This window comes from Solea solea, chromosome 7 (assembly GCF_958295425.1).
Source record: "Solea solea chromosome 7, fSolSol10.1, whole genome shotgun sequence".
Classification (NCBI taxonomy): Eukaryota; Metazoa; Chordata; class Actinopteri; order Pleuronectiformes; family Soleidae; genus Solea; species Solea solea.
The window spans coordinates 18,349,284-18,366,105 of NC_081140.1; the positions used below are offsets into that span (position 1 = coordinate 18,349,284).

General features: G+C 40.0%; 2 protein-coding genes and 1 non-coding gene across 4 annotated transcripts in view; 2 read left to right on the forward strand and 1 right to left on the reverse strand.

The window, feature by feature from the left end:
• Positions 1-13,198, forward strand: part of aadac (arylacetamide deacetylase) — a 23,086-nt gene extending 9,888 nt beyond the window's left edge. Inside the window, exons 1-5 of one of the 2 annotated variants that reach the window (XM_058633110.1) lie at positions 6,105-6,770; positions 8,395-8,623; positions 9,101-9,170; positions 10,679-10,850; positions 11,719-13,198. In XM_058633110.1, the coding sequence (XP_058489093.1) occupies positions 6,630-6,770; positions 8,395-8,623; positions 9,101-9,170; positions 10,679-10,850; positions 11,719-12,348 (1,242 nt within the window). In that variant the 5' untranslated portion in view covers positions 6,105-6,629 and the 3' untranslated portion in view covers positions 12,349-13,198. Of the gene's footprint in view, positions 1-6,104; positions 6,771-8,394; positions 8,624-9,100; positions 9,171-10,678; positions 10,851-11,718 lie in introns of those variants that run through there. The other variant, XM_058633111.1, reaches the window with a different exon arrangement.
• Positions 68-139, reverse strand: trnae-uuc (transfer RNA glutamic acid (anticodon UUC)). The gene has a single exon. It is a non-coding gene; the product is annotated as a tRNA-Glu (tRNA).
• A 1,960-nt stretch (positions 13,199-15,158) lies between the features above and the next one.
• Positions 15,159-16,822, forward strand: part of LOC131462130 (muscleblind-like protein 1) — an 87,974-nt gene continuing 86,310 nt past the window's right edge. Inside the window, exon 1 of the mRNA XM_058633098.1 lies at positions 15,159-15,253. The gene's annotated coding sequence lies outside the window, so the exon portion shown is untranslated. The remainder of the gene's footprint in view (positions 15,254-16,822) is intronic.

Sequence of the window (16,822 nt, forward strand, 5' to 3'; positions counted from 1 at the left end):
TTTTATTGTCCCGTACACACACAAATTAGTAATCTGTGATTTGAACCAGCAACTTCCTAGTTATATTTTCCCATACTGGGAACTGAACCCAGGCCACCTGGGTGAAAACCAGGAATCCTAACCACTAGACCATATGGGATGTTACTGACTAAACCCTGAATTTTGGCTCTACTGGCTGCTGATTGTCTGCTGTTGCTGTTGCTGTTGCTGTGATCAACAAAATGACTGGTTACCTCAAATAACCCAGCATGGCCTTGGGCCGGTATCAGCCTCAGGCAAAATAGAAAGAAGAAATTAAATACAAACCCTGAGTGGTTGTGGTTGGGGGAAAACTCACAAAAAAACATATACACCATATAATCCCATATTTGCCTCCACCACGTATGCGTGAATCTCACAAAAACAGACAATCAGCTGAATGTAGGGACAGCAGAGCCTGACGAGGACACTGTTACCATAAGTTAATTGATAAAGCAATGGCAAATGTTGGTGAATTCAGGGATTCATTTGTCCTTTGACATTTATTCCTCCTCCTTCACTCTGATCCTCCGTCTCTGTCGGGGTTGTAATCAGCGCTGAAAATTGTCCAGTGGTCAAGGACGTCACTTCACAACTCAAAGCATTGTGGGTTCAAATCCCACTAAAGGTATCTAACTACACGTGTGTGTCTGTCTGGGACAACAAAACTAATAACCTTCAAAACCAACCAAACTAAACAAAATTCCAGTGCGTTCGTTCTTTGCATTTCAACTTCAGCGAGGATTTTCATTTCATCAACGACTCAGCAAAAAAGGTAAACAATAGCTAGCCTTGAAAAAGGCTAGCTATTGTTTCTTGCAATTATTCCGTTGTTTTATTTGTCATCACAGTGTTTAGAGCTAAACTATCTTCATAAAGTGAGGTTAAAGAGCGACAACTAAACATCTAACACTTCACTTACTCTGGTCAGTGACGTGTTCTATTCTCTTTGACATACGTGTCTGTGGATGTGTGATGCACTGAGTCCATTGTTGGCGACGTTATGGCTGAGATCCAGAAGTGAGGGTGAAGGTTTACACAGCTTTGACCTTTTAACCTGTAGGGGTCAGCAAAGCAACACAGTGTGTAAACACATGAACTTTGAACACTCACTGTGAGTCACTGTGATATAGGGAAGCTACAGACCAGGAAGCTTGAATTATAATCACTGCAATTTTCAAACAAGATCCCAGGGAATTAGCAGATTACTGCTCATTTACTTTACTTGCCCGTACAGAGATGGAGGATGCAGTGAAGTGACACTGAAATAAGCAAACACAACATTCACAAAAAAAGTCAATGTGGTGTCTAATACATTATACATGTGTTTATGGTTACCATGATGAGAGAGGACAATACGTCTGCAGATACAAATTGTGAGAGCATTTATGTGTGTGTTGTGTTTAAATGTGTTTGGAGTGCAGGAGGAAGCTGGAGGTTCCCTGAGAGAACCCATGCACACATGGGAAGAACACAAAAAAAAAACTCCTGATGGTGGGTGTCAATGTGAGAGTGAATGTTTAACCAGCTCCTCCTCTGACCATGACAGGACAAGCATGTAGATAATGATAATGATTGTTTAAGGAGATTAACTGATTGTTTGAAGTTAGATGTTGCAGTTAAAGTAGTGCGTGGTAAATGAGTCAGTTATGCCATGATATGACTTGTCAGACAAGCACTCAGCATACATCTCTGTGGGATTACTATAGGCAGAGGGAAGACGATAGAAGAAGCCTCCTTGTTGCCTTGTTTGTTGACAATTGCAAATATGACTCAGTGACCAGCACAAAGGCAGTAAAAAGTTAATGAAAATCATTCTACGTGTTATTGACATTTTACGTTTTATTGAAGCTAAGGCCTGTAATCCTGCCTCTGAAACCTGTTATTGTGGTGAAATACGTTTGACCTGTTAACCACAATAAGTTGTGTTTGGGTCTAGAATGTATGAAAGTGTGGTGGTCGTTCATTTAGGTCATAGCACCATCTGCTGGACAGTACGGTTCAATGACTTATTGTAGCTCAGGTGCACCCATGGTAATTTGCCGTGGGAATAATACACAACTCTTCATATGGACATCCTGGGCCTGTGTTTTATTTTTCTTGTGTGTTGTTGAGTCAAAGTTATGAATCTTTTTTTTTTTTATCACATTTTTAATAGTGATATAATGTAGCAATAATTGTCCAGATGTCAAAAGATTTGATCGTTGTTCTTTTCTTTTTGTTCATAAAAATGAGCCAAGTAAACTTAGAAATGTGACGTATTTCCAAATTTCACACATTTTTGAGTACTTTTACCTCGGGTGTGTTTATATAGTTGGTGAAAATTGTTATTATTTTCATCAGATTGCCTAGGTTGAGCTGAAAAAAAAAGGATATAAGACACTCTATATTGCATGTTCTCATAACCTCATACTGTACGTTTAAACATAGTAATGGAAAAAAGCAGTCGAAATGCTCTGTGTTCTAAGGGTTCAGGTTTTCTACTATTAGGAATACTGTTATAACCTATGACCTCACATCACCATCAACGCGACATGAATATTTTCTGAAATACCAGTCCACCTGGTACCAGCCACAACACTACAATTTAAATCACCTTCCTGTTGTTTTGACCTTGTCTACATGCCTTAATGAATTTAGAGATGCTTGCGATGTGATTGGTGTACCTAATAAAGTGGCCGGTGTCATTCATTGTGGTACAATTTGCTATTTCATTTTGAGAATATTAGCTTACTGACTCACTGTACGTACAGCCACAAAATAAGTGAGTGTAATCTATCACTAAAGCTCTGGTTTCTCAGAGTATCATCAACTGCAGTTTAAGCGTTTTAAATGTGAACAAATATTTGTTACAAATAAAACGTTTTAGTGTGGTGCACTAACCACTGAGAGCCTTGGGTTTTTTTAAACACGTAAATTACAAAGTAAATGTTACTATATGTGTATAAGCAAATGCAAATAACCTCTGGTATACTACTGTTGTGGTGATAACACTGAGGAAATGCATGTGGAATGGGGTGAGAGGCCAACATTCCTTATGACAGAGGTGTTGCATGGACAACTGCTGATAAAGAGCTTATGCTGTTTGCTACAGTCCCATGATCACAAGGCACAGTGAGGGAAATTTTAAACCCCAAGATACTTATAGCTTTGCTTATAGGCCATGAAGAGAATGTGTAGTGAAGCAGGGGAATGAAATGTACAGTGGATGACTCTAGCATACTTTCACTGACAGTATGAAAGTAGCATAGCATCTTCCAGACAGTATATGTCACACAAATACCCCTTATAAATAAATAAATAAATAAATAAATATACTAAATAAGAAGCTTTCCACAAGGTCATTTAATGCATGCATAGAAGGTTTTATGAACTGTTTCAACGTAGCGTAAATATATGTGAGATGTATTATGTCCCAGATTTTTCTTATTGTCTGCAAATTTAATAAAAATACAAGGTCCCGCAATGTAATAGATGCTTTTATTCATCAATCTTAACTCAATGTAAAACTTAAAACTAGGTCCTGTGGTTCGATTGCTGTGCATGTTTACTTTGTATAGTGGGGTCAGTTGTAATGTTTCCAGTTGTATTGTGTGATTATTTAGGGTCCGAGTGCACAAAGTGTGGAGGACCCTATAGAAACTGAAGGAGTTATTATTATTCTCTAAAAACAATTGCATGTTTGAAGGCAACAAACATGCCCGTAACCCCATGACATTCGGCACACAATTCAGTTGAGTTAAACATTTACGGCCGGAGGTGGTTTGGTGAATGGGCGTGGCTAATGCATGGTCACGCTGACTTTAAACAACTGCCCCGATGATAGGTTTCATGTACACCAATGAAAATTGGCACAGGAAGGCAGCCATTTTGGATTGAAGGGCCATGATTTTGCTTCACTCTGTGTGTGTGTATGTGTGTATGTGTGTATGTGAGAACCCAATATCATTGCTTGCACCTATCTTTCTATTTATGTATTTCTTATCTCTTGTGCATTGCTGATGGAGCTGCTATATGGCGAAATCAGTTTTAAGTCATTTATCTGAAAATAAAAGTATTTATCCTATTCTATGCTGCTATCTGTTCACATAATAGATTATAATCGATTAAGCGTTTGGTCCATAAAATATCAGAAAACCTTAAAAATGTTGATCGGCTTTCATCAAACCTGGTTCTCAAATGTCTTGTTTTGTCCACAAACCAAAATGATTCACTTTTAATGATTTCTTTGTTATCCAGAGCAAAGCAATGAAGAAAATATTCATGTTTAAGAAGCGTAAACAATCAGAAACCTTGTTTTAGTCATGAAAAAAGCTTCAAACCGCTTAATCGATTATCAAAAAAGTTGTCGATTAATTTAGTAATCGATTAAAAATTGATTCATTGATTAATTGTTTCAGCTCTAGCTCAAAGTCTTCCCTGCCTGAACTCTCCTTCCAAGAAATGTTTTGTTTAGGAAACAACACACTTTTACCAACCAGGTCTTAACCCCCAAAAGCCCTTTAAAGATGTGAGGACCAGCCACAATGTCCTCCCTTTCCCAAAAGGTCCTCACTCCAAAGCTACAAGAACACACACACACATGTTTGCACTTCACTCATAGTGAAGCGCACCCTCATAGACATAATGCATTCCCAAGCCCCTTACCCTAACCTTAACCATCACCAATAAGTGCCGAACTCTAACCTTTACTCTAACCCTAACCTAAACCCAATTCTAACCGTAACCCTAAAACCAGGTCTTAACCCCCCCAAGTAAAGAAGTGAGGATCAGGCACAATGTCCTCACGCTGTATGGTTTATATGATTTTTGGTCCTCACAAAGCCACAAATACAAGAACAGTCACACACATAATATTTGCATTTTCATATATATGCTCACATGTCAGAACTCCTTTTTTGAGTCTTCAAAACACATACATACACACACACACACACACACAGCAGGGTATGGTGCAGCCTGCACGGCCCTGCACAGCATGTCTCTACATACAGTACATGACAACAGAATCTACACCCACGCACACTCTGACTATTAAGATGCGATGAGTGAGGAGGGATCCATGAATGATTCACCAACCAACTGAGGTGGTATCCCTCTGAAGCTGATGGTTAGAGGTGAAAGGGAGGGAGATAATTCCGGAGAGAATCCCCGAGTTTCAGAAGTGCGATTTTGTATTCTGCTGCTCGGCAGTGATCCCGTTCACAGAGGCTTTCACCATCACATGCTGGATCCTGCACATTTCACACGGTGTTGGATAACTCACGATAGAAGACACTTGCCTGCTCCTAAATAACCGGCCAATTACCAGATCCAACCTGACTGAGAACACATGAAAGCAAGGGAAGTTCAAAGCACTCAGGTGACTGAAGGGTCACATGGACTTAATAAAGACGTCGTCAGCAGTGTGAAATGATCCCTATTTACTACACACGCGAAACAAACCACATTTGAAGCATCACTGAATGTGTTGGCCAGGGCTTTTCATTTTAATCTCTAACTCAAAACAGGAGTCTGCGATCGAATTTCAGCCCCATTGTTCCATCTGCATTCCATGTGTAACTTTATATTTCTCCTCATGGACAACGCGTAATGGCTCTCTTGACTATCAATTAGTAATTGGAGTGATTTTTTGATTTTTCTGCCTCTTAAATGTGAATGTTTTCTGGTTTATTTGATCCATCTTACAAAGAAATCTAAAAAACTGAATGATTTTTGGTGTATTTTATTTACGAACCATTTTCTTCCTTTCATTTTAATTCATGGCTCAAGCTGATATGGACTTAAAGGTTATTCTCTTTGAAAAACCCAGAGACTGACGATGCCTGGGTTTATCTGTCAGAGTTTTCCTTCCACATTCCCCTCAAATGTTTTTCAGGACCAAATAATTAAGCCCCTCTATGAAGATGTCGTTGTTTTACAGTGAGTGCATAGTATTACACAACAGTGGTTTGTGCTATGGCTCAATAAAAACGCTAGTTTCTAAGGGGGTTAAAACGTTCGTCCTCAACTGTTAAGACTCCCTATGCAAGATGTTCTCAAACCGCGAGTGCATGGAGTCATGTTGCCTGCCAGAAGACGACTCTGGCTCTGTCACTGGTAATATTATTAGCTTAAACTGCCTTGCAGCCATTTCTGTTAAGCTGCGCCCTGAGGATTTAGAGTCGGTATAAAGTTTGTGGGACGGACTTGTCTCGGAGCGCACAGCGAACACTGCTGGATGAGTACTGAGTTCCCATTTCCTAATCAATGGACTTTAAGCTATAGAGTTGTATGAAGCACCGGAGGAATTTGCGCCGCGGGCCGAGGTGGGACGTTTCGTAAGCGCAAAGGGCGCGCGCGCTCCAGTCTCCATGCCACTGTCCACAAGTAATTCCACCGCTTTACGAGACGCACGGGCAGCAACGAAACGCAAAAGAACACGCACACCGATCACCATCGCCATCACCAGACACGTGTCGTCGGATTTAGCTGGTGTGGATCCAAGATTAATTGCGACCTAAGGCTGTGCATTTGCGCACAGGAGCGCCGTGTTGTGTTAACAAGCGCGGCTCCCAGTCTGTTTGTGTTTGCGCGCTGTACGGCCACTGACCGGGAGCACACGCGGTAAAATGAGGTTGAGAGGCATCGTTGTGTTCGTCGCTCTCTGCGCGTTCTCCGCTTATTATATTTACGAGCCCATTCCAGATGCGGTAGAGGAGAAATGGTCACTGATGTTTCTCTGCTGCGGCTTCAAAACCTTATCACATGTGGTAAGTAAAAGAAAGAAAGAAAGAAAGAAAGAAAGAAACGTTTGCAGACCGCCTTGACATAGGTCTTCACATAGGTGTATTGGAAACAAACTCTATATTATAATCTGTGTAATCTCGCAACATAAATCCAAAACGTGTGCAGGCTCTGGTTTCTCTTTGCTTTCTTAAATGAGTTCGGTGGCAGGTTAAAGGTTTACTGTATAGTGCTGATGTAGATATACATGCGGGTTTGACCAGATTATATCAGATGATAATCCACGCGTTGTATAGTCCTGCTCACCTGCTCTAATAATAGACCTTATTAAGGAAACTGCACGGATCTGTTTTTCATGTGGCGACTATAGCATATTGCCTTGAGACTATAACATGATGACTCTAGGTTTAAAATGCAGGTTGTGCATGATCAGTGAAAGATGAACAGTGGATTTATGTTTGAACAATGCATTAATGGCAATGACAACAAAGACAAGGTACTGTGCTGCATGGAGAGTGGAATCAATAACAAAATGTGGACATTAATACATTTAATCGGTGTCAAGAAGTAAATTGCCTGAGAAATCTTTAATTATGCCAGTTTAAATGTCGACTCAAATGAATGCACATTCTTTTACATGACTGGTCACTTGATCACAATGCTTTAATCAGATCTTAGTCAACACAGACAGAGGGCACTTGTAAAAAAATGACAGATAAACCTGAGGTCAAAGCCCAGAGACTGTGATTCTTGGGATTATTAACTAGTAATGATATTCTCTGTTCTCTGTGCCGACTCGGCTTTACAGAGGCAGCCTAGAACAAGTAGAAGAAATACTGAACAAGGGGGGTTCAGTGGTTCAAACTCCTGATGGTTTGTGTGTAGACACCGTGTCTGTACATGCTGGTTCAGTTCAAGGAATGATGCTGCACCGTACATATGTCTACGTTTCAGTTGGAGGACAGGTTGGGTGGCTGGGTTCAGAGAGGATCTGCTGTGCCCGTCTTTGACGGTCTTAGATTTACCACTGTCTGCAGTGTTTCACATTCGTGGGAAGTGCGGAGCAAACTGGATTTTTCAGGAGTGTGCGTTTGTTGTACACTACACAGTTGGTGTAGCAGTTAGCGAGGTTGCCTTGGCCAAAAGACCTGGGTTTGTGACCTGGTCAGAACAAGGGCTTTTCTGCATGGAGTTTGCATGTTCTCCACGTGTGTGCATGGGTTTTCCTCTGGGTAAAAAACATGCAGAGGGTAACCGGACACTCTAAATTGACCGTGTGGATGTAAGAGTCACTGGTTGTCTTTGTGTGACCCTGTGATGCACTTGTGACCTGTCCAGGGTGTACCCGCCTCTGTGTCAGCTAAGACTGGCACCAGAGGATAAAACAGCTCGCTCTTTCTGTTAAGAATAGTTTTTTTATCAAAGTGATCATTTACATAAAATAAACTGTTGTAGTTTTGGTAGAAGTATTTGTTGTAGCAGTAACCCTCATTGGATCCATTGCTGTTTGATTGTGTTACTTTTAACTGTCAATATATTCAGGGAAGGTATCTTAATAAGCCTTCTTCTTATTGTCTTATTTTTTCTTTTTTTTTTCTTTTACTTCCAACTGTCGTTATTAAAGCTGTAATAAACTCTTTCTCTTTCCAGGCATACCTCAGTGAATTTTTCGGGCTGAAGGACTACATGGACGTACTGTTCGTTGTTACTTATTTGGAAAGGATAGTGCCCGTGTCTGACGAGAATGTTACGGTGACAATGGAGAAGTTTGATGGAGTGGAGGTGTTGCTCTACCAGCCAAAGAAGCAGGGTGCCGATGCTGAACTCAGGAGAGCTGTCATATACCTTCACGGAGGCGGATGGTGCGTTGGCAGCTCCCGTAAGTTGAGGAGATGGATGAATGGGTAATACATACAGCACAGTCATCGTGCTATTAACCGGAGGATGAATCACTGTTTGATTGATGTTCCAAATTACTTCACCGACTCCTTACGACAGTTGTTTTGACAAGATCATAATTAATGAGTAGACTGTCAAACGGAAGCCACAAAGCTTTGTTGTTTTTCCTGAGGAGTTGACACACCATCTGCTGCAGCGATGGGGAGCTCAGAGGGCGGTTACCCCTGCTAATTCCAAACCTCAAGAAATGACGAGCAGTTTGACACAAAGCATGCTGCTCCTGCAATGTGTCGACTTGATGAACTACTACAGCAACGTGGACTTTGCCGAGGCGCAGCTTCAGACATGATTATCTCGGTTACTATCGCGTGACCTTTATGATGAGTGATGTCAGTTATTGTGGTGATCGGAGCCACTTTTGGATCTCTGTTCTGATCTGTTTTCTCTGTCTATGCAGGCATGGCTTCATATGATGTCCTGAACAGAATGATGGCCACTGAGCTAGATGCAGTGATTCTTTCAGTAGAGTAAGTATTTCATACCCTTGGACACAGTGAATTATACAAGTTACGGAAGAGTGTCATGTGCTGCACAGGAGCCTCTTGTTGCCCTTTTGCCATTCGCCGTTTGCTTGCTTTGTCATTTCCGCGTCTCCGCTCATCAGATTTGCCAATCACAGTCGTCTCTCACGCTGTTGATGCCAATCTTTCACGCTGAATGAAAAGCCCTCAGCAGCCTTCCTGTTGACACCAACCGCCCCATGATGGTGTGCCTTGGGCCAACTACGTGCAGATAAAAATAACTGCCGAGAAAAACTGTAAACAGAAAGCTGAAATGCAAGGGCAAATCTACCAAAGTCACATTTTATTTGCACAAAAAATACGCTTTATCTTCAACACTTTCCGTTCCACAGTTTACTTTTGTCATGTGCTTGTCGACCCTTATTAGTCACAGGCGTAAAGGAAATGAACATGTTTTCATTGCCTCACTGGCTGTTGTTTCTGGCAGATCTGGCTCAGTGCTGAACCTTAACCTTGTCGTAACTCTCTCCATGTCCTCTGATTGACCACTCACAGCTTTTTTGCTTCAGCAGTCAAGAGTTAAGTCAAAAACCAGACCCTGAGTTCTATAAGTCATACGTTCTTTCTTGTGTGCATGAAGTGGCTGTGTTTGTTTACACGCTCTGTTTGACAGTGTGCAGTAGAACGGATTAGTGTATGGAGACAGTGTGTGCGCGAGCACGTGCGTGTGTTTGTGTGTGTGGTGGAATTTTCTTATCTGTTCATCAAAAGCACGGTATGAGAAATTCCAGCACTTTCCCAGTCTGAGTTACACACATTGGCTCATGTACTGACTCCAACGTTTGTAGAGATGGGTAACGGTTGGTAAGTAAGCGTTTAATTAAAAGCACACAGAGCCACACGCTTTATTTAAGATGAGGAAGATACAGTGTATATTTGTCTGAAGAGATTTAAAATAGAACTGGTCAAAGGATGTGTATTTACACCCAATTTGTATCAGTGGACGGTATTTAGACAAGCAGTTGATTTGTGTATTTACCCTGATAAGCTGATTAAGCCTACCCAGAAACATGTGTAGTGCAATAATACTGAGAACTACCAAAGAGTATTAGGGCCAAATGTGTAAAAATAAATAAATTGTAAAACTGTAAATCTGAGATTAAAGTCAAAATAATTTTTTTTTGTTTCCAAAAAAATTCACATGTGGCCCTGATCCTCTGATTTGATGATTTAAACACGTTTGATCTTCCAAACATGATGCGATGTAATTAGAGCGGACTATTAGCTGACTAATGTTCAATTAAACTAATTTAGGTGAAAGGCTAATCAGATAACACTGTTAGTCTTAGAGTGCTTTATATAATATGTGGCTTTTACTTTATGATGCATAGTTACATTTCTCTTGACTATATAAACATATTTATTCTTCCTAGCTGAAAATGGTGTCTGTCTCCATGCCAGAGTTCCTGTTTATTCATGTTTTAGCTTTAATCCGCACCATTCTATTTTTACAGGTACCGCCTCGCCCCTGCTCACCACTTCCCCATCCCATATGAGGACGCGTACCGCGCGACCAAATATTTCCTCCAGGAGGGGGTGCTGGCTCAGTACTCTGTGGACCCGGGGCGCGTTGCTGTGTCTGGGGACAGTGCTGGGGGAAACCTGGCAGCTGCAGTCTCTCAACAGGTTCTGAATTAGTTTTTTTCACCTTCAGTTTTGTTTTTCAGGTATAATCGAGAACATCGAGAAAAAAAACCCTATGTGGTGAGATGACTCGATGGTTGTTTGTTTCCCTGTGATGGAGTGGCCATCTGTCCATGGTGTACCCCGCCTTTCGCCCTATGTCAGCTGGGATTGGCACCAGCGACCGCTGCGACTCTCATGTGGATTATAAATCAGTTGAAGATGAATTAATGAATAGTATATATGTACATGTAATATTCAGGTACATGTGAGTAAACATGTACAGTTACACTGGAAACAACTGCTGTACAAGTCACTCGTTTGTTTTCGTGTGTCGTGTGTAAAGCGGCAGTTTCATGCAGCCGCGCAGTGATGACTACCCAGTTGAGTAGGTACTATTTTTGTAGTGAGTTGGGTTACATATTTATTTAACTGAATGCATGCATCACAATGTTTTTGCATCGCTCACATTTGCGCTCATGTCTGCAATGGCTGGAGTTGCAGAGTCGTGGGGCTTGTTGAATAATTAATTGTTAAGGTATGTTCTGAATGACAAATGCCAAAATGATATATTTTGGTTCACATGCAGTTTTGGTTGACGACTTCAGTATTAGTGGACAATGGTACCTCTGTATAAGCCTACTTATTTTTCTGTGAAAACCCTGTCTGTAGTTCTCTTGTGCTCAAAGACACATTGCTATTCCTCACCTCAGTTCCTGGAAGAGCCAGAAAAAGTGTCAGCTGACGTAATTCTACCTGTGAACAACCATGATCAGAGAACCTGACGAAATCCTAGCTTATTTACTCAAAAGCATTCAGCTCACATATCTTCTTTGAATACAGGCTGATCTCTCTCTGTCTCTCTTCACAGTTGCAGAAAGAGCCTGGACAGCAGATTCAACTGAAGGCCCAAGCACTCATCTACCCTGCACTGCAGGCTCTGGACCTTAACACTCCTTCATATCAGCAGAATCAGTACATTACGTCCATTCTGCCTCGCGCCCTCATGTTGCGTTTCTGGAGTCAATACTTCAGTAGCAACAAGGCCCTTTTTGAGGCCATGATGGCAAACACCCACAACAACCTCGAGACCTCCAGCCTGCTAAAATTTGTCAACTGGAGTGCTTTTCTACCAGAAAAGTTCCATAAAAATTACAACTATAGTGCTCCTGCTGTGGTAGAGCTGGTTGGAGAGGAAGCAGTAGGGATGGACAGTCCATCTCAGTCTTTTGCTGACCCAAGGGCATCACCCCTGCTGGTTCCAGACTCAGTCTTACGCTCTCTGCCTAAGGCCTACATTATAACATGTGAGTATGACGTTCTCCGAGATGACGGGATTATGTATGCCACGCGGCTCCGTGCTGCTGGTGTTGAGGTGACACATGACCACTATGATGAAGGAGTTCATGGAGCGATTATGTTCAATATTTGGCCAGCTGACTTTCGGATTGCACGTCTCATGACAGCCAAATATATCAAATGGCTCAAGGAAAACTTGTAAAAAAACCTTTTATATTCATTCCAGTTATTGCACCACTGTGGTAACAGGGTTTTTTTTTTCCCAGTTAGTGTTCAACTTTTTTTTTTTTTTCTTTTTTCTGTAAATATATGGATAAGTATGTTCACTTACATGTAGAATGGAGTGTATTATTCAACTAACCAAATGCCACTCAGATGCTGCAGTATCACTGAACCTGTGTTGTGTATGGCTATTTATTTATTTCATTTAGTTGACAAAGGAAGTCCTGCTACCTGATTTTACTTTCACTACATCATTTTAGCAATACCATTTGTAGCATACTGCTTCAAAAATATGACATTTCCCATTATGGAGTCGGAAGTATAAATCATCACAAAGCATTAAAAGTTAATGATATTGCATCAAAAAAAATGGATAATTTGTTAAGTATGGCACAACCACAAGGCAAGAGCTAACCCTCAACGTATCTCATATGTGCTGCTATGGTAAATTATTTATATTGCAAAACATTCAGCATTTAGTTTGATTTCCTCCCACATTTACAGGTAACACATTAACATAGATGTTGTCAGTTTGATTTGTGTGTTCAGCCACATTCCACACAGAGTATTGGTACTTACTGTGCACAAGTTTAAGTAAAGTTCAGGCTGTAACAACCTCCATACAGTCATCAAGTCATGCATTCACACATTTGTGATTGAGCTTTGTTGGATAATGGATATGATGCATGGATAAAAGAGTAATAATGTCCAACAAGGACTTTGGGCAACATTTTCATGTTGAGCCTTGATCTTTACAGCGTATCACAAATCTCTGAAATTATGAGTCCCCCGTTATATAATTTATAGCTGTGTGTGTGTGTGTGTGTGTGTGGGGGGGGGGGGGGGGGTCTAAACCCTTTCTTTGTGTGTGAGCTTAGCTTTTCATGTGTTCATACAAAGAAATACAGTCATTTGGGAGAATGAAGCATGTGGAATCATACATTTGTATATTAACAATAATGAATAGTTAGTCAACATTCTGTCCGTAATGCTCAAAAAGCACTTGTCTACCATTTTGAACTTCTTTTTTTATTTTATCCTTGTGTCCTGTGACTTGCTCACAGGACCTTGTGTTCATGCTCACAAGACACAACATACATGAGGGAGGGAAGTTTTATGTCTATCTATCTATCTGTCTGTCTGACTGTCTGTCTGTCTAAACAGTTCACCATCAGTCAGGTCTCATAGTATTGCTTGATAGGGCTGATGTTCAGATGAATAATGTTAAATTGCTTTTGTTCACAAAGACCAAACGGAGGCAGAGTGAATCTAAATCTACTATACAAATTAAAGCATTACTGTTCAAAAAGAGTTCAACGCGATGCGAAACAGCCGAAAGTGTCAGCTTTGGGGCATGTCTTTGTTTGCCAGTGGGCTCTTTCATGTATGCATTTTTTGATGTGTTAAATGTTACCTGGCAATAAATCGACTCAACCTTTCACCAAATATGTATTTGTACATTTGTGTCATTTGTGTTTAGTAACAGTCAAGAAAGTCCTACTAAAACATTGTTCTGTCTTCATGTTCTTTCTCCGTCAGATCTGTCTTCACGAAAAAGACCCCCCCCCCCCCCACTAATAATAATACTAACTTGGTGAACTTGGTGTTTGCAACTGCAGCAATTGCCGATCCCACAAATTAAGCACTCATTATTGACGTATTTTGGCTTTATTAGTGCCTGTTTAGCAACAAAAGGGCAAATCAAGCAACTTATGGCAAGCCCTTTTAACATTTAATAGCTAGACTGGATATGTATTACAGATATCTGAAATTGAATTCCTAGTCATGATGAACATTGTGTATATCCACAATTACATTCTTCCTAGGACAAATGAAGTCACTTTTGCCATTCATGTGTATTGGGCTTTCACTTCCAGATATCCACAATTGAATTATTCCTAGCCAAAATAAACATTGTAGATAACCACAATTACATTTTTCCTAGGACAAATGATGTCACGTAACCCAGAATACAATTTGTCGGAACATTGCAGCAGAGAAAACAAATACTTTTCTGTGTCCCGGAACATAGTTTTAAGATCATTTGAGGCAAGAAGTTAGTCATTTAGGATTCAAAAATGTGGTTTGTGTCTTAAGATATGACGTATATATAGTTTGAGGTGATCAGCTCGCCTCTTTGGTCGAGAAATGCTATTATGGATATCCATCCATCATCTACCGCTTTATCCTCCGCCAGAGGGTCGTAGGGGGTGCTGTGCCAATCTCAGCTGACATAGGGCGATAGGCGGGGTCACACCCTGGACAGTTCGCCCCTATACTCACACCTATGGTCAATTTTATATCCATAACGACATTTTTACTAGTCATAATTCTAATTGTAGATATCCACAATGACATTTTTACTAGTCACACTGTATTTTTGGATAGTCAAAATTACATTCTCGATATCTAATCATTTTTAATTTTGGATATCGGAAATGAAAATGCAGAAGAATGCAATTACAGATATCTGTAATAATGTCAAATGTTAAAACGGCTACTTATACTTTTTAAGGATTTAAAGAAATAAAGATTTGGATATCTTTAAATACAATTTCTACTAGTCAGAATGTTATTGCATATATCTCTAACTGTCATTTCCCCTATTAAAATGCTATTATGGATATCTAAAATGTAATTATGGATAGGAGTGTGGTTCGATTAAATGTTAAAACGGCTTGCCGTAGCATCTCCTGTTATACTTGTAATTCATTGTTTTCACGTGACGTCACACATGTTTGGGAACGCCTCTTGGGGGGCAAAACATGGCTAATTAACGAGGTAACACTCCTGGGTAGTGCTTTTACAGGATCTAAAAAAGGAAAAAAACAGAAGAAGATTGTAGAAGATGTCCCGAGCAAAGAAACAGATACATGACAACAAAGGTACGTTCACGCAATTGTGGCGTTTTTTTTTTAATGATTATGTCTCATTCTGACACGTTTAACTAGGTCAACGGCAAAGGCTTAGACAAATGGTTAGCTTAACAGCAGGTGATGCGATTAACAAACAAGCTAATGATAGCTTAAGAGAAGAAAAACTTTATTTAGACATTTTGTATGTAACTCACAGAGGCCAGCAGCAATATAGTGGAATGATACTTACTCTGTTTCATTGGTCTGAATGGTTTTTAGTTGTTTACTAGATTGTCTTCATTAATTAAGTTATTTTAACTTGTCCTGCACTCCAATCATCAGGAGGTCTCACTCTGAGTGTTGTTTTGGTGCTCTTTCAACATCCCAGTCATGTGGTGTAGGAAGAGGTTAAACAAGTACACAATTTATTTCTATGTTTATTTTTTTATTTTTTTTATTTAGTCTTCAACTTAATCAACTTTAACAATTTAACCGTTACTAAAGAAACGACAAACAAACGTCTTGACCTTGAATAACAAAAGTCCTCTGCTGCACGGAATGCACAGCACCGCTTTAGGAAACAGTAATATAGGCAATCTATGTGTATGTGTGTACATGTCTCTAGTAGTCTGTGTGGACCAAATGTCAGACAAACCTATTTTGTGAGGACATTTTGACCTTGTGAGGATATTTTTGTCTGGTCCGCACAACTTTAACAGGCTTTTTGAGGATTAAGACCTGGTTTTAGGCTTATAGGTTAGAATTTGGTTTAGGTTAGGGTTAGGGTAAGGGTCAGGCATTTAGTTGTGAGTGTCCACACAGAGAATACAAAACCAGTGTGTGTGTCAAGTGTGAGGAAAAGGTGGTGGAAACTACACATCGATAGTAGTCAGCTTTAATTGATTGCAGATTCAAATATAGTTCGATTTTGACAAGTTCTCGATTGATACCTAAAACACAGTTTCTAAAGTAATTCAAAAATATGGGTAATACATCTGCACACTTTCCATCCGTCAAAAAACAACCTGTTTTTTCTTTTGATAGTAGAGGATGATGTAACAAAGCAAGTTTTTCCAATCCAGTTCAGATCGATCACCCTATTATTTATGTACCATGCTGTCTCTGTACTCATTGCTGTATGCCTTCTTATCATTTACAGATTAATTTTGCACAATAACTTAGATTTTATTGTGATTTTATTGATTGCTTTTATCGTTCCATATCAAAACAAACACTTTTGAAATGTTGTCACAATATCATTTTTGCAATACTCGTGATGATATATTGCGATATTATTTGAAGAACATATCACCAACTTGTATGGAAATGTCACTTTTTCCTTAAAAAAAAGAACAACAAAAAACCGTTAGCCCCCCCCCCCCAATGTATTCATAAATTCATTACCTATGTTAAATGTTAAATGTTAAATGACTGTTAAATTCCTTAAAATCTATGCCGGCCTAATACCGGGAACGTGAAATGGATTATGGCAGATCATTCCTTTAATCTGTTCGTAGCATATAATTGCTTCAGATTATACTTTAGTACTTGTGTGCACTGTACAATTTGCACGGATTCTCTGTTCACATGCAAGAATGT